A 19961-nucleotide genomic window follows, 5' to 3' on the forward strand; every position below is an offset into this window, starting at 1 on the left:
GGCAGACTCCTCTTCCGTGGCTGGTGACTGGTCCTAGGTTACCACAGACAAGATGGCAGCTCACAAACTGAAGAATCAGCATTTGACCTCCAGGGTCCTAGGAAGGCCCAGCAGAAAACCTTTTGCCTGGTTTGCTTGTCTCTTGGACACAAGCAAAGGCCTCCTAAAAGGTCTCTGGGAGAGGGTTCCCGGCATTGCCCCTGTGTGATTCTGTCCCTAGTGAGGGGGTGTTGAGCTGTTCTATTGGACAGAACTGGGTGTCCAGCTGCTGCCTGCTGCCAGCTGCTGCCCTGGTGGGAGACAGCTTGGAGGGTTCTGGGAATACTGTTGGCCACAAGGGGCATGAAGTGGTGTGTGGGGACAGGCCAGGAAAGGCCCCCCCAAGGTGGCTGTAGGAGGATGAAACTTCTGGGCTGACAGAGGGCATGCCTGCTCTGCTGAGATCACAGCCCATCAGGAGAAACTAGTCCAAGAGAAGCATTCCACAGCCATGTCTAGCCCTGTGATGAAATGGAAACTGGATGTGCCATTAGGAGAAGCACATGGGACATGGTGAGAGAGTCTGCAGGCCTTCTCCATTGGTTAATGGCTTCCCCTTGGGGACCACAAAGCCCCTGGGCCCCAGCAGGACCTGGGGCTGTGGGAGCCCAGTAACTGAACAAAAGTAAATCCCTAAAAATGAAGGGACATGACGACTAGATCAGAGGCTTTTAACCCTAGGCCAGAGACCCCCCAAGAGATTTGTAGATAAATATCAGGGGGTCTAGAAACCTGGATGGGGAAAAATTCACACCTTGATTTTTACTAGTTTTGAATTGAAATTGAGCATTTCCTTCTAATAGTTACAAAATGATTGTGAGATAAGGCCCCTAAACTTGCCCAGAACCTGCCCCAGTTGTCCACCCTGTGAGAAAGGACGAGCTAGCAACTATGAGCTCGACACAAGGCACGCCTTCCTTGGGCAGTTATCCAAGGAGGCTTTAGCCTGCCCAGTGCCCCCTCCTGCTCCTTCTGAGGAAGGCACTGTACTTACCTGGAGCTTGTGAATGACAGCCTCCACTTGCTCAGAGAAGTGGGTGGCTACCAACTCTGCTGCCTTGCAGGGGTTCAGAGACACGAGCTCCTGGATAAAGAGAGAAGATGCTCAGTGTTATTTGGAGTTTTACAGCTGAAAAATCCCTTCATGAGCCGCTCAGGGGATGGCCAGAGAACCTCAAGAGTGCAACCCCAGGCAAGGAGAAGGTCAGGAACGGGCTCAGCTGGAGACCCAGGAGACAGCAGAGGAAGCTGGGGAGGAGCACAAGCTTGGATTTGTCCAAGAATAGCCAATACCTGAGCGGAAGCTGTCCTCCCTCAGTGTGGTTCGTAGGATCCCAGGGTCACAGACCAGAAGCAAAACAACCCTGAGGGTCTGCCTCATACCCAACCAGGTGGCAAAGATGAAGAAGGATGGAGTAGTTAACACTGGAAGGGCTGAAAATGGGCCTGTTAGTGCATTGTTAGTGGACCTGCAATCTGGGTCAACCATTTTGGAAAATCATTTGGATTTATGCTAATAAAGCATCTACAAAGTCTATCAAGTGAACCTCAGGATTAGGGCTGGCCAAGGAGGTCACATCCAATAGTCACAGAAAACAAGGTATACAACAATGGACTGTTACTCTACTGTATGAGAAAGGATTAATGATGACTATAAAGACACACGGGAAATGAAGGGATGCAGAGGAAGGAAAGCAAAGAACCCTTTGCCTGCACCAACAAGATAACTGAAATGCCAAGCCATGAACAGGAGGATGACCAAAGAGAAAGATGAGGCACGACCCCTCCCTCCTCTCCTGCAGAGGGCTCTCCAGGGGGCCGGGGAGAGACTGGGAAAGGTAACTCATGTCAAAACCCGTGACTTCAATAACATTTTTTTTAAAGATGTAGAGCCAGAAGGGACCTTCGAGGTCACTGGGCACAGCCTCCTCAACTTACAGAAGCAGAAACTAAGACACAGCAAGGTGAGTGACTTAGCTAAGGTAAGTCACTAAGGCAAGTGGCAGAGCTGGGAGCAGACAAAGAATAAAGGAAACAGAAACAAGATGAAAGGAAAGGAGGCTCAGTTAATTCATTCAACAGAACCTTCCTGAGCACAAGAGGTGACTACTCCAAGGTTCCTGCTGTAAAGCAGATGACTGTAGGAGGCCTTGGAGGAGGCAGCACTGGAACGAGAAAAGGCTGACTAAACCAGGCACAGATAGAACCAGGACAGAGAGGAGACGAGGCCTGGACAATAGGATGTTCCGTGGGCCCAACCTGTGAGCCGGGAGGATTGTCATCCAGAGCCCTTCGGCTGGAGGCAGCAGTAGGAGAAGCAGTCTCTGACACCCAGGGACCACGGGGCTTTACATACTGTGACTGGCATCCATGGAAATGGGTGGGACCTGGGCAATGCTCCAGAAGCCACAATGGAAGGTGGGGCAGTGGGTGTGGGAGGATGAGGCCTGGGGTGGAAACTGGCTACTGGGGGTCAGCAAAGAAGAGCCTGGATGTGAGTGAGAGGGAAGCAGGAGGGAGAAGGTATGCAACCTGAACTCTGCTGTTCCAGGACGTGGAGAATGCTCTGGGCTTCTGGCACTGTCCCCGGGGAGTCTTAATAGTGACCCCTCATCCAGAGGTGGGGTATGTTTGGTGGTTGGGGAGCCTAGCCTTTGAGGGGTGCAGGAGCCTCTGGAAATGTGAGCCGAGTGGGGCTGTCATTATGGGGACGCTAGCCTGGCAGGCCCTGTCCCCCTCCTCGGGGCTGAGTCCTGCAGCTTTTGTGCAGACCCTGCTCGATCTCCCCATTCCCGTGATGCTCCTAACCCCACCTCGACCCCTGCAGAAGGCTCCAGGAGAGCCTCCTCTGGCCCCTCCATGCAATCGGGGTCTCAGCTCTCCTCTCCAGCACCCCCCTCCCCAGCATGAACCCTCCTCAGTATCCTCATCTCCCACCTGGATGAGCATGGCTCCCATGTCCCATCTCTATCTCCTCTCCAGCTGACTGCTGGACATTACCACTTAGCTTTCTTACTAACACAAACCCACAAGCTCTGGCTTTACTTCATCACTCTCCTCCTCAGGCATCTTTTCCAGCTCTAATCCGCTCCATGATCTTCTGCCTAGGCCTGGCTCTGAGTCTCTCCAGTTGGGCTTGAATAAAAGAGACTACTCAGGAAGCTATGGTTGGCTTTGGGCAGACCCTTCCCAATCTGGCTCTGCCCCACCTTTTCAACTTCATGTCCAGCTACCCTCCCAGGAGCTGGCCTCTCTTTTCCTCAGCCAGGTCACTCCTCCTCTTCCAACTTTTGCTCATGCTGTTCCAGACATCTGAAACCTTGCGCGAATCCTGCTCCTGTGACAACCCAGGTTCAGTCCCATTTCTTTCACCCATGCACAGCACACAGTAGGGAGTGCTGGATATATCTGGGAGGACCAGGTCTCTGGTCAGAATGACTTTGTTGTCCCCTTTTTCTTTTCAGCGAGGTTAGTGGGAGGGAGAGAAAACAAAAGCTGCTAATTAGTCAAATTCAATGACTAACTAAACCAAAGGCACTTGGGGAGCTGACCAGCCCCTTCAGCTTTTCCCAACTTAGCAGCAAGGCCTCCACACAGGCAGAATGGCTTCACTGAACTGGACGCTGCCCAGAACCAGAGGCTTCGGGTTTTTCTGACCCCCAAAGTTTGCAAATGCAGGCCAAAGTAAAAATAAAAACCAGTGGAAGCAGCCAGGGTGTCTGGGAGGCTCAGCTGTATCTGAAATGGCCTTAATAATGAGGATGTAAGCAGGACCGAGCTGACCATGCTGGCTGGGGCTGAAGACTGTTTCTAGAGTCCACCATGGGGAGCCCAGAATGCCCTCTCTTGCCTAATTCTGGGCCAGGGGCCCCAACATTTCTTAGCCAAGCCAGGAAGGCGGCTGCCCTCCCCCTTCCTCTGCCCTGATGATGACTTACAAGCATTTCCTCTGTGCAGCCACCTCGCTTTTAGGACGTGCACATCTCCAGATCTAACCCCAACTTTGGGAAATGGAAACCTAATGTTCAAAACTGCCCTCATGGGCACAGAGCCCAAGCTGAATGAAAGTGGTATTAAGTCTGCTTCTTCTCTGCCTCTATGGCAGCAAGACCCTACAGAGCCCTGGTGTTAGCGTGCCCTCCTCGTGGTTTCTGCCTCCGGAGATCTTACAGCCATGTGCTATTGTTAAGGCCTTGGTAATTAATAAGGCCTTGGTTAAACAAGTTTGAGCAGCATTGAATGACATTAAGAAGCTGGAAGGTGAAAAAAAGTGCAGATTGAGGAGAAAACAAAATAGCCAGTTAGCAGAAATAACTGTGGTGCAGAAGAAACAATTCCTGCTTCTCCAGCATGGGCTTTTTGCTGAGGAATTAGTTTTCTTGGTGATTAATTCATCTCAAGTCACACTGGGCAGAAAACAGAGGCTTCTCCTTCATTCCAGGCCCTGCCAGCCCCCACCAAGTTCTGTAGTGCAGAGAGTGGGGCCTGTGGCTCACAGAGTGAGTCATTGGAGGCGAGGATGCCAAGCAGCAAAAAGGCCGCCCCATGCAAAGACAGCTGTTGGAATGTGCACTCACTTAAATGATAAAAATGATGAGACAGCTTTACAGCTGATTTCTTGGGAAAGCAGTGCAGGCCGGTGGCTGACACCTTGAGCTGAGTGTTAACACTAGAATTCAGATTCTGCCCCATGAGGGGGTGATCTCCCTTAAGCTGTCTGGGACTCTGTTGACCTGCACAGTGGAGGTAATAGCACTCACATCCCACAGCATGTAGAGTTCTCTGTAAACCTTGAAGCCCCACCTGAGTATCATCATCATCATCACCAATATTTACAGAAACCCTTCAGGAGAGCAGTCAAAGAATTCTTGTGCCCATTTTACAGACACAGTAAGAGGCAGAGGCCCGGCTCTTCCTATGGGCCACTTTCCCAAAATCCAGAGGAATGAGGGTCTTCTTGGGTCTTTGTGTCCAGAGATGCTGTGGTTCTTCTGTCCTAAGGAAGGACACCTTCTTTTCTCTCCACACAGGCCCGTTGCTCAGACTGGACACAGGAAAGGCGGCAGTTGCTTAGCCTCCCTGCACTGACATGTCCCCTAAAAGGCTGCTGAGTTTTGGTCTCAGACAGTCTCCAGGCCCCTACTTAGAGGTCGCATTTTCTGAAGCTTCAGAGCTGACTCATCCCCAGGGAGAGCCCTGCTACTCTGAAGGAAGATTGCACAGTCTTCTTCAAATGTCACCAGAGGACATCCCCATGCCTGAACCCTGACAGCCCCAGGAGCATGAGAAGCTCCAAGGAGAGTCTCATTCCTGAAAACAGGCCTCACCTGACATCTTTGCTGAGGAAGGTGAAGCTGGGGTGGGGGCTTCCACATGTCACAGGGCAGGCTCTCACAAGGCTCTGGAGCTGCTGGTTCCTGAGGCATGTCAGGTTCTGAGCCCTCAACAACTGACCCCAGGACATCTCACAAACTGTCAGAGGCAATCAGCTTTCTTGTTTCTACTGCCACAGAAGTCTGAGCCCCAGAGAGGGTCAGGCAGCTTCTCACACCCTCCTCCATCTTCCAAAAAGGGAGTTCACTGGGCCAAGCTCTCCCAACTCAAAAAACACTTGATGGCCAGGTTCCTGGGCCAGGGAAGGAGACACTAGAGAACACCCAAATTTGTGACTCTTCTTCTCAGCAAGGTCAGAGAAATGGCCCCACAGAAAAGAAATTTGCCATGAGGAGAGAGTAATCCTGCCCTTTGGGTCAAGGCTTCTTGGGCTGCCCAGGGAGAAGTGGGGACGACTTTCACGTTTATTCATAAAGATGATCTGAAGGCCAACAGGGACCTGGGAAAGAAGTGTGCAGGCATCCAGGGTAGCCCATGGGGAAAAATAATTCTGGCTTTGTAAAAGACATACAGTGACCTTGAAAGCATGACAGCAAAAGGAGAAGACATGACAGATGAAGTGGAATGAGTTAGGACAAACAAGCTCCAAAGAGCCCCAGGGGAGTGGGCTGTCGCTGACCCAGATCATGTCCTGCCTTACCTCGATGTGTAGCATGGCCTTCTGCCACACGGACTGCTTCTCCTCCGGGCTGTGTCCAGGAATGGACAAGATGTTATGAATGTAGTTAAAGACCTCTTCCTGAAAGGGGCACAAAGAACTTGGCTCAGTTCCTATTAAATACCTGCCAAAGTTTAGCTTATGGTGTCCCCTTTGGTGACTAGTCTCTCCCTCTCCACCTCCTCTGCCCCTGCCGAAAGATTTCTGTGAAGGCAGATCTGACTGTGATGCCCCCACACACTGTCCTTCACCCCCTGGCCCCGCTCCCTCCATGCTATGATCCAGCACAGGCTTTCTACCTCTTCTTCATCCACAAGGCTCCAATTCCTGCCTCCAGGCCTTTCCCCTGTCTGCTCTCAATCCTAGGAATGGAGCCTTGAATGGCACACCTCTGGCCAGAGCAGTCAGATATCTGGGGACCACTGAGAGAGCCTTTCAGCTCCAGCCTGGGCACAGAAAACTTATGTGTCTGACAGCCAAGGACCAGCCTCAGCTGGAGAGCTGATGATCAGCAGGACTGCAAACAATGAGGAACTGCTTGGGCCACAAAATACTCTGAGAGTGTTTGTGAGGGGCTGCAATCAGCCTCGATGAGGGAGCAGCCTCGGTGAAGGGAGCACCCTCGTTAAGAAACTGTTGTAGCCTGCAGAATGGCAGGAGAGGGTGTGACATGGGAAATTTTGTTCCACATTTGATGAACAACCCGAGGCCCCAAGAAAGTCCCTGAACGACTCTACCTAAGAAAATAAAGCCTGTGAGGAGAAGGGAGCCAGCCTTCTCCCTGCTCACCTCTCTCAGTGGATCCCGGAGGTAGCAGTCAATAATCTTGTCATACTGGTGTCCTCGTTCATACATAAATTCACAAATTTGGTAGCTGAAGACAAGAAAAGAGCTAAGTGGGTCCGGCAGGCAATGGACACTTGCAACCTGGGGTGAGGCAAATGATAGGGGATGGGGTGGGCAGGGGGGGACTTATTTGGTTAAAAGCAGGGATGGCTATTACCAGAGAGCCCTGTTCATTTCTACCAAAAGAGCAACATGTGGCCTCAGAACAGGGACCTTTGGGGATTGTTGAAATGTTGGGCAAAAGCAGCTGGGCAGGTCTCATGAAAAGTACAGACGGGACCTCCGCTAAGGGCACCCAGAGCCTTCTAAGAATCCTGCTCTTCTCAAAGGATTAAAAGTAGGGTTGGGCACCATTTTACAACCCAGGCAGATATAAATGATAGTACGGTCTGCTTCCTTAGCAGCATGGTCCTGGGACAGAGGGCCAACCTTGGAGTGTTCGAGAAGACCTGGGATCAAGTCCTGTTTTTGACAAAAATAGTGTGTTGAAGGAAAAAAAGATTTGTGGCCCGAAGCAGGTCTCTCAGTGCCCTAAGTATGTCTCCAAGATGATAAATTTTAACTTATGGAGGATGGCTCAGCTATATCAGGGAAAGGAGGTTCTGAGGAAATCACAGGCCTGGACCCCTCCTTGCCGAAATTAAGTTGGAGTCACTCCTGAGAGTGATGCTGGAATTTATGGTAAATGCCAAGGACACATCGGGCAGAAATTTTTTTTAATACGGGCACAGAATTCATACCACCAGGAGGCTATGTGACCTCTAGGCCCATGCAGATGTGCCCACGACCCTTGGCTCTATGGCTATATTTGAGGCCAGAACCTTCAAGCTGCTTGGACATTTCTGAACAAAGGGCCTGCTGCTTCAGAATAACTGTGACCATTCTGCTCGTCCCATTGTTTAAATAATCATCTCCTCCAAGATCAAGACGGTCTGACTGCCATCAATAGGATGTGCTTCAAGCCAGGGAACAGGCGCTGATGCTGCCTTGACATGACTCACAACTCAGCTCTCTCAGCCATCCGGATGAGCCGGCTCTCCTCAAACTGCACGATCCCGCCAGCCTGGAGCAATTCCAGGAGGACCTGGAATCATTGCAAAGAACAATCAACACTTTCACTTCGATTTTCACTCCTCCCTCCCTTTGAAAGCCCATGGAGAAGACCCAATCCAGGGAGGGCCACAGAAGGACAGGACTCATTCAGCTTCTGTCTTGCTTTTACAGACTCGAGGGAAAAAGAGCTCCGGCCTAAGGCCATAATGCTGACACTATAATATTTCAGTTAAAAATTATGAAACTGAAATGAGCACCTTCTCTGGCTTGGTAGCTAACTTGTGGAGAAGGCCTAGATGGATAGATCTTCACACTTGGGACATGACCCTGGCTACAAATCTCCCTGTCCCACCCAGCTCATGAGGCCAACACTCCACCAGATTGGCTCTCCAGGGAACTAAAAATGCCACTGGACACCATATTCTTCCAAAAGGCAGATTTATTCCAAGTGCCCTTCTGCCTTCTTGTGACCCAGCTAGCCCTTGTTGAGTGTGGACTCTGCTTTCTAGAGAGATGGGACACAGAGACTCCACCGCAGTCCTCAGTAGGAGAATTAAGAAGGGACTGAGAGTGAGTGCTGACCCATTGCCTAATGAAGAGCTGTCTTTAAACAGGCCTCATAAACTACAATTAACAAGGATCAGGTCAGGATCCTGCTGGTGAGGACATCACTCCTTGGGTCTAGGACACTGTAGCCATGGGGGTATGGAGCTATCATCTGTGGGGACATGGCACCATTATCCATGGCAGACACAAAGCACGCTCCAAACAATTCTCTGAGGCCCCTTTGCTCTTGGATGAGCCACACAGCCCAACACTGGGAGGCTCCGACACCCATAACAACTGATGCCTCAAGAGACCGTGTGGGAAGCATCCTCTGAGGGCTGGTTCTGACCCCACTTACTAGTTTTATGTCCTTGGGTCAGGGAAGATGCCCCTTGTATCCTCATGTTTGTTGAGTCTGTGGCTCTTCTCCAGGCTAGCTTCATGTTTCCTGTTTATCATTTCTTCCTAGGCTGCTTTCTCCAAAATGCCTGAGCTCCCCACCCCTCCAGCCCTACATCTCCCAGAGGAGGATACAAGGGAGCCTTAGGCTGGCGTGTGAAGAGAGGCAGGCAGCTCTAGGCCTTGGGGGTCTTCCTATCCCCCAGCCCACTGCTGGCTTCGTGGGCCCTGACAGAAGATCTCCGTTTAACGCAAAAAGTTCTCTGTTCACTTCTTTTGAGTGAGACAAGCTGTTCTGCATTGGTGAGGGGAGTCTCCATACTAGGAGCTCCCTACAATGAAAAAATCACAAATCTGGACCAAAAATTAGAGCCTGAGCCCCGTAGAGCTGACTATGAGAGGCCTGCTGAGCTCTGCCCTTCCAGAGACTTAGGGGCCAGGGGGCATCAGGCAACAGCCTCGCGGGGTGGATGCAGAAATGGAGGCGGGCTTTTACCTCTAAACCACTGGACTTCAGCTTGCTGGACAAATGCTGCTGCCACCCTTTTCCCCATTTCTGTGAGGCCGCTGAATGGGCCAAGTCTCTTAAATTCCAAGGTTGACCTTAGGATACCAATGACATGGGACCCTAGGCACCTCCCTCCCTCTCAGTGTCCTCAGCTAAAGCCACAACTGCCTCTGGTTACATCATCTTCCTTTCTGAAATTCAGTCAGAGAATATTCTAGAGTCTTACCTGCTGCCTCTCCGAATGCCGGGAGTCATCATCGGGGCTGCAGAGGAACTCGAGGACCTGGCACAAAAGAAGACACTTCACTGGAGGCCAGCCCAAAGCACACAATGCTGCAGTGACAGGAGGAGTTGATAATTGGCCTCCAGCTCCCCCCACCTCCCACCGGCCTCCACTCCCAGGTACACCTGTACCAGGCTGGAAGGGCAGACTCTCTACATAAACCCCGAGAGGAGCTGTCGGACCAAGCAGGCCCAATTCATGCTGACAATTTAATTTGCGCTTGAGTCGTATTTTCCTTGCAGTTTGGAGACATGCAGAGGTAGTGATAAGAAGAGCAAAGGTTTCTCGAATCTAACTAGCAGGCTCTGTGACTTCTCAGGGAAATGAAGGGCTGCCTGGGAGCCTGTCTCTGACATCTCTTCTCTTTTCCCATTTCTCCCCCAAGTAAGATAATGCTTTTGTATGTCTCTGAAAAGCTCAGGGCAGGAGAACTACACTGACCAGGACCTAGTCCCACCAGGATAGGCTACCAGGAAGAAAAGCTCCTGTTCCCAAAAGCACCATTTCCAACTCTGGGACTCATCTATGCTGGGAGAATCATCTCACTAAAGTTTGTCTGTCCAGTCTCACATTAGGTCAAAGAACATGGCCCACTGAGCAATTCTGAAAGCCAAGAACAGAAAACCTGCCAGTGCCCAGCTGGCTCTCACAGTCAGACTCACATACCTGGTCAAAAAGCGTCCTGTTCACAAAGAGTGTATTGTCAGGCTTGGCAAGCTGTCGGGCGAGGAAGGTGAAGAGACACCCAACTTGGGAAGGAGTAAAATCTGAATTTTCCACCATGACCTGATGAGTAAAAGGGCCATACATGTTCAATACCTGGTTTGACCCAAATAACTTATATGAGAAAGGGAAGACTGCCTCATTGCTGCATGTCCATGATGACATTTTTAAATTAATTATGCAAAGCTTGAGCTGACCACCAGTATGGAAAGAGGCCCAAGTAGAGGAAGGCTGCGTCTGCTAAGTGCTACAGATGTTTTTAGGCTTAAATTGAAGATCCTATGAGCCTAGAAAAGAAGGCAGCCCACCTTAAGCAAGCAATGGGGAAGGGACCTTAAAGTGAGTGGGCATAAACCAGCCCCCTAGTCATTTGTTCTGTCCATCAGCTGGCCAAAGGCTCAGACCATACTTTGACTTCTCCAGCCACCTCACCATTGGCTTGCCACTGGGAGCAGCTTTAGTACTACAGTCATCAGTCTGGGTGGGCTGCCATGTCCCATTCACCAAATAGTCTTAAATTCCCTCTCTGTAGTCACAACCCAAAGGTAAAACAAAGGAAACGTTCTTCCATCAAGGACCATACATGTGTGGGCCCTGGCCTCCCCCACTTTCTCCCTTCTCTACCTCTTTTCTCAGGAAGGAGCATCAGTGGGATATACCCAACTGCACTTCTGGTTGGGTGATCTGACTGCCTTTCTTCCTTTATTAAACAGGATTGGCTAATTACTCCCAATGGATGTCTGACATTGCTAAGCTTGGTGGAGATGGTAGGTGGAGAGGCCCCCAAGTCTCTCACTTGTCTTTCTAACCCATTGAGGCAATTTAACAGAAAGAACCCAAGATGTTCTGGTCCTGGGCCTGGTCACTAACTAGCTGAGTCACTTTTGGCAATCATCTTAACATCTGAACCTTGGGTTTTCTCATCTGTAAAAAGAATGGTTAGATTTGATGAGCCTCATGGACCCTGCCAGCCAGAAGGCTTGTGATTGCTGTGAAGGTTAATGCTTTGGCTGACTTTCTCCCCTCTCCTCCTGGTATCTGAATGGTGGGGAGCAACAGAATGAGGGCTGGATTTAGGAGTCACAGGGTCTAGGTTTAAATCCTGGTTCTGCCATTTTCTCCCTGAGTGACTCTGGGCCAGTCACCAGACCTCTGTGGGCCTCAGGTTTTTCGTCTGTAAAATAAGAAGATTGTATTTGATGATCTCTGAGCTCCTTCCCAGCTCTATATCAGTGACCCTATGATCTAGGTTCAGTTTTAGGCCTGCCTATCACTGACCTGGTTCCAAAGTGTTCCTGGTTTTTCCATCTGTCCTTAAGGATCTCCCAGGCCCAGTCCTATCTCCACTTATAATACATATGTGTGAGAAATGATGATGAATAACCCAACCTTGCAAAGAATTTAATCTAGGGTGGGGAAGACCATTGGGTTCTACTCAAGCTTATTTGTCTAGATAGCTTGGGAGAAGTCTGGCATAGCTGGGGCCATTCGGAATAGAAATCATTTGCGTAAGGGTCACTGTCAGCCCCACTGATCACACTGTTTCATCACCATGATCTTTGGACTAAGAGAGCTGGCCAAATGACCATTCTTTTATTAATAACCGCTAGTCTTATTAATATGATTAAACTACTCAGAAACTATGCTTCTCAAACCTTTCTTAATGTCACATATGGGTCCTTCAAGATGATTCTCTTTCCTTTAAAAAAAGTAAGCAAAAAAGCAGGTAACCTCCACCTGCCTGAGGCTTCCTTCCTCCTACTCTGAACCATTCTTCCCTTTCAGGAATTCCTAATAAACACGGGCATTTCCACGGCAATTACCCACCGGCTTTCAATAAACGTTGCAAAGTACTAAAGACCTATGCTTCCTCGCTGGCATATAAGCTCCTTAAGGGCAAGAACCGAAAAAACCAAACCAACCTCAGCCAAAGCCCTTTCTCCTTCACACAAAGCAGGTATTTAATAAATACTTGTTAAATTCAGTTTTAACTCAGAAATCCACTGTCTCCACAGAGGCCCCTCTAGTCAGAGATCCTTTGAGTCAGAAGCAAGCCTCGGAAGCCACCACTGCTGACCTGCCCCTGACCCAGAATCCTTGCCCTGTCCACAGTAGCTGGCCACAGTTGCTGGAGTCCCTGTAAAACAACTTCAGGGTAAAGGATTATTTCTCAAGAAATCCTGCCTAACACGACTACATTTTTAGGTTTTTCCTCACATCTAATTTGCATTCCTGCTCTGCTAACTCATTTTCTCCTAAAATATCCTTACTAGAGACAAAAACCTACCTGCTAGCCCTATGGTGATGCAGTCTTCCCTCTCTGAGGTAGCTAAGCCTGAGTCTTCTCCCTTCCATAGCAGGTCTGATTTTCTAAATCTCATCATCTCCTATGGCTTTCTTCCAGCTGATTCACCTTTCCAAGATGAGAAGGCCCTTCTTCCTTCTAGGATTTCCAGGGAGACATGACATAATGTCCCCAGTGTGGCTACTCATCAGTTGAGTGACAACTTCCCTGCCCCTGTCCTCAGCTTTGTCATCTAGAAATGAGCAGATTGGCCCAGATGACCTCAAAAGACCTTTCCAGGTGACTGACTACTTTTTACCTTCAAGGCTGACTCGAAGCGAGCATAGGGCACAGAACCCCTGACAACAACATCTCCAGAGCTTTGTAAAGTCACCACATGGTGCTCTGTTGATTCTTCTGTCTGTGGCCTGTGACCTCCCCTGCACTGAGCTGACTGGTGTCTGAGTTTCTCACCAAAGGATGACACTCAATCGGTGCCAGTCTGGGGAAGACACTCCCAGGGTCCACGCTGGAGCCACCAAAGAAAACAGCCACAGCAGCACCACTCAGGATGGTGTGCTCGTGGCGGCACTCACTGGTATGTGTTACCATGTGCTGCTGAATTTGGCTTCTTTGGTTTCCCTAGCATGGTAAGGAATCTGCACTGATTGACTCATATTCGCTGACCATTTTTTCCAGTCAATCACGGCCATTTTAAACTCCAGCTGTCTCAAATTTGTGAGTCAACTATCTCTGATTTGGGGTTAGTTATGAAATTACCTCCATTTTCCATTTCAATCTTCGGCTCACTGATGACAATAATGCATCCAGAACCCCAAGTCACAAATATCACCCAGTCTGGCCTACAATCAATGAGAGCCCAGCACTGGCTCCGACTCCAGAGGAGGCAACTTCATCCTCTTCCAGAACAACAGAATGTCTAATGCAGAGCGGTCAGGACAAATCTTGAAAATAAGCATTTAAAACTGCCAGATCACAGGTCCACCACGAGACCCGCCACACTCCCATTCCACAGAAGAAATTCCTGCCAAAAAGGGGCAGAGGCTCGGCCTCCTCTGCAAAGCCACAAACCATGTCTCTCGCCTTTCCTATCTCCATACCCCTTTCCAGGCATCCTCAAATCTGGGCTTTCCTTTAAAAGCCAGCTCAAGGCCCATCTTTCACATAAGCTTCTTCCTGTTCTCCCCAGTCACTAAGGCCCTTCTCCTTTCCAATGACCTTGTATTTATTTCTGCATCCATTCTGGATAGATTTATAAATGAACAGGAGAAAAGGTAAGCTCCTTTTTTTGCATGGCAGGTTCTAGCACGTGTATTGACGATGTGGTTTTGTGGAAAGAGCACCAGCCTAAGAGTCATAGGGCCTGGATTCTAATCTGGCTCTGCCATCTTCTGGCATGTGAATGTAGGCAAACCATTTAATTCAAGACTGTTTTCTTATCTGAACCAGGGGGAGAATGATTCCTGACTCATTTACTTACCAATAGCTAGCATTTATAGAGCATTTGAAGGTTTGCAAAATGCTGTACAAATATTATATTATTTGATCCTCAGAGCAACTGTGGGAGGTGGGTGCTATTATGGGCCCCCTTTTATAGATGAGAAAACTGAGGCAGACAAAGGTTAAGTAACTTGTCCAGGGTCAGCCAGCTAGTGTGTGAGGCGAGATCTGAATTCCATCTTTCTGACACCAATCCTGGCATTCCATTCACTGCACCACCCAGTTCTCTCTGTTCTTATGAGGCTCAAACAAGAAAATGCTCATGGGGAGCTCTTTGAAAATGGAAAATCTCTGTGGCCAAACTAAGGCATTATGAGGTTAATGGGAAGCAGGTCTGGTCTCTTCACATGGTAGGGTCAAGCGCAGAGATGACTCATTCCCTTTGTTCAAAATCATTTCTAGTCCTTCTGAACATGGGGGAAAGTTCATTCTATAGCAAAGGGATGAGAATCAAAGAGGTCCTGGCTCCCATGGGACTATTGGCCAATGGTCTGGTGGGGACCGAGCAGACACAGGTGGGAAGGAAAGGAAATTATCTATGCTGGGAGTAGAACAGCAATTTGAGTCTCAAAATAGCTTTTCACCCAAAGCCAGTCAGATTTGGATGGGGATGATCATCTCCTTTCCTGTCTAGTCAACTGTCACACGTCATCTGGGAGCCTTGGTTAACGGGAGGATGGTGTCACCCTTGACAACCGCAGAGAGACTGGCTCATCAGGGATATTATCAGCCCCTAACTGGGTTCCCCCAAAGTAAACCTGAGTGAGCAGATGGGCTCGCCAGGTCTGGCTGCGGGTTGTGGCCAGGGCCGGCTTCAGACCTGGCAAGGCAGACGCTCACCTGCAGCATCGTCAGAAATATCCCAACCCTACTTGCCTTCAGCAAGATGTCCACAATCCGCTGCTGGTATTCCAGAGCTTGCTTGTCATTTTTAAAATCTTCAAAAGTCTACAAAGGAGAAAGAGTGCTCTCCATTACAAATCGCTAATTACACATTTCATAGGCAGCCCCACATCATTCCCCGGAATAACTATAAATAAACGGCAAATAAGTTCACAGACAAGATAATTATCGCTCTATGCGACTTCTCTTTGTAAACAGGCTTAATGAGTATCCACTGATATGGCGCGGGGAAGTCTGGAGCATGCGATTCTGCATGAAATTCTGGGACTTTTCCTAGTAAATAAAGCTATAAAAAGAGGGTAGAGAAAAGCATTAGGCAGAAGGAAGCAAAAGTAAGAAAACCATCCCCAGGAGGGGGAAGCTGGGCTGACAGTGGCATTATCATCCTCTCCCTCTTGAGCTGCCTTTGTAGAACCAATGTGTACACAGGCCCTTTCCAGAGGCTTCCACCTGGTCTCTAGGGGGCCGCTAGGGGGCTCCATGTGCACAGAGTACCAGATCTGGAGTCAGGAGGACCAGAGTTCAAATCTGAACTCAGACACTTGGCTGTGTGACCCTGGGCAAATCATTTCACCCTGTTTGCCTCAGTTTCCTCATTTGTAAAATGAGTTGGAGGAGGAAATGGCAAACCACTTCAGTATCTCTTCCAAGAAAAACCCAAATGGGTTCAAAGAGAGTAAGACACGAGGGAACAACAAAATTCTCCACATCTAGTTCTTGGTATATTGTCTCCTCCATCAGAATGGGATCTCTTTGAGGGCAAGGCTTTGTTTTTGTTTTTATCTGGATTCCTGGAACTTCGCTCACTGCCTGATACATAGCAAACAATAAATGCATGCAATTTTTTCATTTTTCTTGCTTTTTTTCAGAACATAGCTAATGCAGAAATATGTTTTGCATGACTTCATATATATAATGGGTATCATAATTCTTGATGTCTCAATGGGTAGGGGATGGAGTAGAGGGAGGAAGACAATTTGGAACTCAAAATAAAAAGTAAATGGAAAAAAAATGTTATATGGCCAACCTTCCTCTCCTGCACTCCTTGACCCACCTCAGAATGTCAGCTCCTTGAGGTGGAGGATTGTTTTTCATTTGGTCTCTGTGTCTTCAGAGTGCTTTTCACATGGTAAGGGATTAATAAACATTTGTTAAAATGACCTAAATTCGATGGAGCACAATTTGGAAGGAAGGATTTGGGGAGAGAAAGAAGAGGTACATGCCCAACATCCAGGTTTCACAAGCCAAGGGTGATTATGGCCATTAAATATAGCACATTAATTGTCAGGGAGAATGACTTCTGTGATTTCCATGACAACCAAGAAAAGGTAACATTGGAACCATTCCCCAAAGTTGCCATGGTGAAATGTCCAAGTTCTAAAAATTGTCCATCTAGATGACAGCTCTTCTTCTCAACCCCTGCCCAGGACTTTATCCTTGAATGTGCATCTCAAGTAGATCACACCTACATTACGGACATCAACTGCTCAGGACCCAAAGTATGACGGAGTTAGGAAAAGGAGGGTCTTCAGGTGATGGGGTGGGGTGAGGAGGCAGGGTCATTCAAAGGATGGTCTAATAATGATCAGGCCATGGTCCTGACCGGCTTTGAACGGGGGTCTTCTAACTCCAAGCAGGGGAGGTGCTGTGTCCACTGCATAAGCTGCCTCCCAGGTGGTAGTGAACACACTCTTCTATGAAGGAAGACCAACATCGCCCCTGAAGATAGCTAAAACTTAGCTCTGAGAGAAAGGTCATTCACACACAGAAACGTGGAAGGAGATTATTCCTGGCAGATGAAAAGGTGGATGAAGACCTCGCTCTTGGTAAGAAATGGGATAACTCCAAAAGGCATTGCAGAGACAGATCAATGGAGGAAACCCAGGGATCTTTGCTTGGAAGGGCTTGTGGCTGGAGAAGAAGTGTTACCCAGGGAGACTGGAGGGTATTCCCAGGAGGAGAGATTCTACTCAGCTCTAAAGGCCTCCTTCTTGGAAGCAGGGGTTGGCCTAGATGGTGTCAGCATTTTATCCTTTCCAGGGGTTGGAGGGGGCAAGTCCACAAAGACAGACAGAAGCAGAGAACTCCTGGATCCACACAGGCATCTCCCAAGCCCGAAAACACGAAGCATTACCGTGACACACAGAAGGGGCTGCCACAGTGGGCAACAGGGGCTTTCTTTACCCATTCTTCCCTTTGGCAACGTGCAATTCATGGCTTTGAAACAGATCCTGAAAGCTTATTTCTGTAAACATCATTAAGTGGTAATGCCTCACAGTGTGAATATTGTGGTGCAAATAATGGCATATTTTGGTGGCGGTGAACAACTGTCACTGAAATGACTGAGCATCATGAGAACATAATCTGCTTGCAATGTTTCCTCTAATTATAAAATCCTTCCTGCCGGAGGGAGGATCCACAGATCAAAGCATCTGGGAGGAGGCAAAGGGACTGGTCTGGGGGCAAGGCGCCTGCCTGCTTAGGGGTGCAGTGGTGAGGCTGGACACTCAGCCCTCCTCAGAGTCCGACCCTAGTAATGCGCTTGAGCCTAGCACTACTGTTCTCATTAATGATGATGATGATGACAAAAATAATTGGCATTTCTACAGAACTTTAAGGTTTGCAACCATGCTGGGAAGTAGGTGCTGTTATCTTATTTTACAGCTGATAAAACTGAGACAGAGTTGAAGAGACTTGCTCAGGGTCATATAGCTAGAAGTGTTGAAGGCTGAATTTGAATTGGGGTCTTCTTGACTCTGGGCCCAATGGCAGCCTTGAGAACAAGCTCAGCTCCCTTTGGAGAGGCCCCTTTTCAGGCCACTAGGTAACCAGGACAGGAAGGGGACTCCCTCATCCAGGATTTATTCCCTTCTTCACCTTCTTCACCCTCCTTCTGGGACCCCAGAGGAAGAATATGAGAAAACAGGGGAGGACAAGCAGCTCTGAAGCCAGGCAAGGGTCCTTCTGGCAACTTGGCTGCTCCCCTGCACTCAGTGGCCAAGGGCAAGCCTTTTGGCGAGTGGCCCCTATCTTCTGGCCTTCAGCCACTCTCTCTGTCTCCCTTCTCTGGTGAGAGTGGTGTGGATGGGCAGGTGTGGATGGGTAGGTGGCATGTGTCTTCTGCCCTCTCCTGGCATGGCTGTATCAGCTTCTCTCAATTGGAGCCCAGGACCTGACTTCCAGCATCCTCCTCCTGCTCACATGTCCAGCTGAAGCCGGTGCTACAAGGGCCATCAGCATTCACCCTCTGACTACAGGAGCATCCGTTTATGAAGCACCTGTTGTATACAATGCTTGCTAATTCTCCAAGAAAATTGGCTTGCCTAAAAAAGTTCCAGGAAAAAGTGAAAAAAGACAATTCTACATGATGCAGAAAATGAAGAAAAAGGAGGGAAAGATGGAAAGGAAAGAGGAGGCAATTAATTGGTCAGTGGGTAATGAAAACGGTCATTTAAAAAATTCCCCAATCATCTTAAATAGGCACATTCCCCCACCCCCAATTAAAGGATATGCAAAGTTAGTCAGTTTCTAACAAGACACAGAAAGTTTGTTTTGCTTAAATTTATTTTTATTTAGATTTTTAAAAAGTAACTAATGAGTAAGCTTATTTTGTTTATTGGTACACAACTTTTAGTACATGATATGTGGTTCTTTTTTCTTCCTTCCATGACAGCTAAGTTGAATTTTCCAGTTTCGCTAGGGAAGTATTTCTGGAAAGTGGCACCATCAGCACCAGGCTGGTGGAATGAATGCACATTCCACTGCTGTGGTGTTCATAATCTACCTTTCATTACAAGCTTTCCTTTCCAGAAAAATGTAGCATATGTTATTATTCTACTTCACACTACTCCTGAATCTGAAGACTCATCCATCCAATTTGGCCTGGTGAGTTTTAAAAATATTTGGCCTGGTACATTATTTTCACAAATAAATGGCACCACTGTTCCAAGCGCTGGCCTGTGTGTGATGTCTGGTTGTCTGGCCCATGTTCTTCCCCATGGGTATATTAGTCCTGGGTCATCTCCTCCAGTCCATGGAGTGTATTGTGTTGACCAAGATATTTCTTTTGAGTTTGTCCTCTCCTCTGACTGTGCCCAGGACTCTCCAGAGCCTCTGCCGGCTGGCTTTTCATCCAGTCATGTCCTGTTCTCCATATAACTACCTTGCTTCTGTGGTTGTAATCATAGATTATTCTTAGTGGATTGTTGGAATCTACATCTACATTCCCCTTTTCTGTCCCTGCTGGTCCTGAGTGCACAGCTGGCCCCCTTCTCCCTGTCACCAATGACTATTCTGGATATGGGAATCCTGAGGTACATTCTCTGTCTGTGTGCTTCACGATGGGTGAAGTTTTCAGTTATTCCTCCTACTTTCCAGCCTCGTTTTGGGTGATTTCTGCTCCATGTCCTTCACAGCAGTCTGCTTTCATCTCTGCTGCTTTTCCTGTCTGATGTCCTGCCATGTTTTTGTTAGTCTGGTTGGTTTAGTTTTAAAGTGGTATTTTCCTGTTGGGAAGCAGTCTCTGGTTCTCATCATTTCTTTTGGCACTGTGTTTTCTATGGTTAGACACGGTGAGTCCATTCCTAGTCTGGAGGTTGGTTTTCTTTGACCATTTCTTTGGTTGAATGTATTGGTAAAGCTCAGAGGGTAAGCCCATGGTTTCAGCTGGTTAGATTCCCATGGATGCATTCTAGCATGTCTGGGACAGGGCTGTCTGAGCCCCATGGCACGACGCTGGTGTCTTCTGCTACTTGTAACGTAGCTGGCAGGCTGCTGATTTTCTGTTCTTCTGGACCAATCTGTT

General features: G+C 48.5%; 1 protein-coding gene and 1 long non-coding RNA gene across 9 annotated transcripts in view; one reads left to right on the top strand and one right to left on the bottom strand.

Moving 5' to 3' along the window:
• The window catches only part of VPS8 (VPS8 subunit of CORVET complex), a 163310-nt gene that overhangs the window by 63925 nt on the left and 79424 nt on the right, over nucleotides 1–19961 (bottom strand). For all 8 annotated transcript variants that reach the window (XR_011973980.1, XM_072640418.1, XM_072640419.1 and 5 more), the window contains 7 exons: nucleotides 15131–15202; nucleotides 10393–10512; nucleotides 9670–9726; nucleotides 7939–8021; nucleotides 6881–6965; nucleotides 6074–6172; nucleotides 1034–1123 (listed from right to left, as the gene is read on the bottom strand). Coding sequence is in view for 7 of the 8 variants with exons in the window: in XM_072640418.1 (XP_072496519.1) it covers nucleotides 1034–1123; nucleotides 6074–6172; nucleotides 6881–6965; nucleotides 7939–8021; nucleotides 9670–9726; nucleotides 10393–10512; nucleotides 15131–15202 (606 nt within the window). In the remaining variant the exon portion in view is untranslated. The remainder of the gene's footprint in view (nucleotides 1–1033; nucleotides 1124–6073; nucleotides 6173–6880; nucleotides 6966–7938; nucleotides 8022–9669; nucleotides 9727–10392; nucleotides 10513–15130; nucleotides 15203–19961) is intronic.
• On the top strand, nucleotides 2466–11175 carry LOC140525234 (uncharacterized). Its single transcript, XR_011973981.1, has 2 exons — nucleotides 2466–2562; nucleotides 9006–11175. It is a non-coding gene; the product is annotated as an uncharacterized lncRNA (long non-coding RNA).

Source organism: Notamacropus eugenii, chromosome 2 (assembly GCF_028372415.1).
Source record: "Notamacropus eugenii isolate mMacEug1 chromosome 2, mMacEug1.pri_v2, whole genome shotgun sequence".
In the NCBI taxonomy this organism is placed as follows: Eukaryota; Metazoa; Chordata; class Mammalia; order Diprotodontia; family Macropodidae; genus Notamacropus; species Notamacropus eugenii.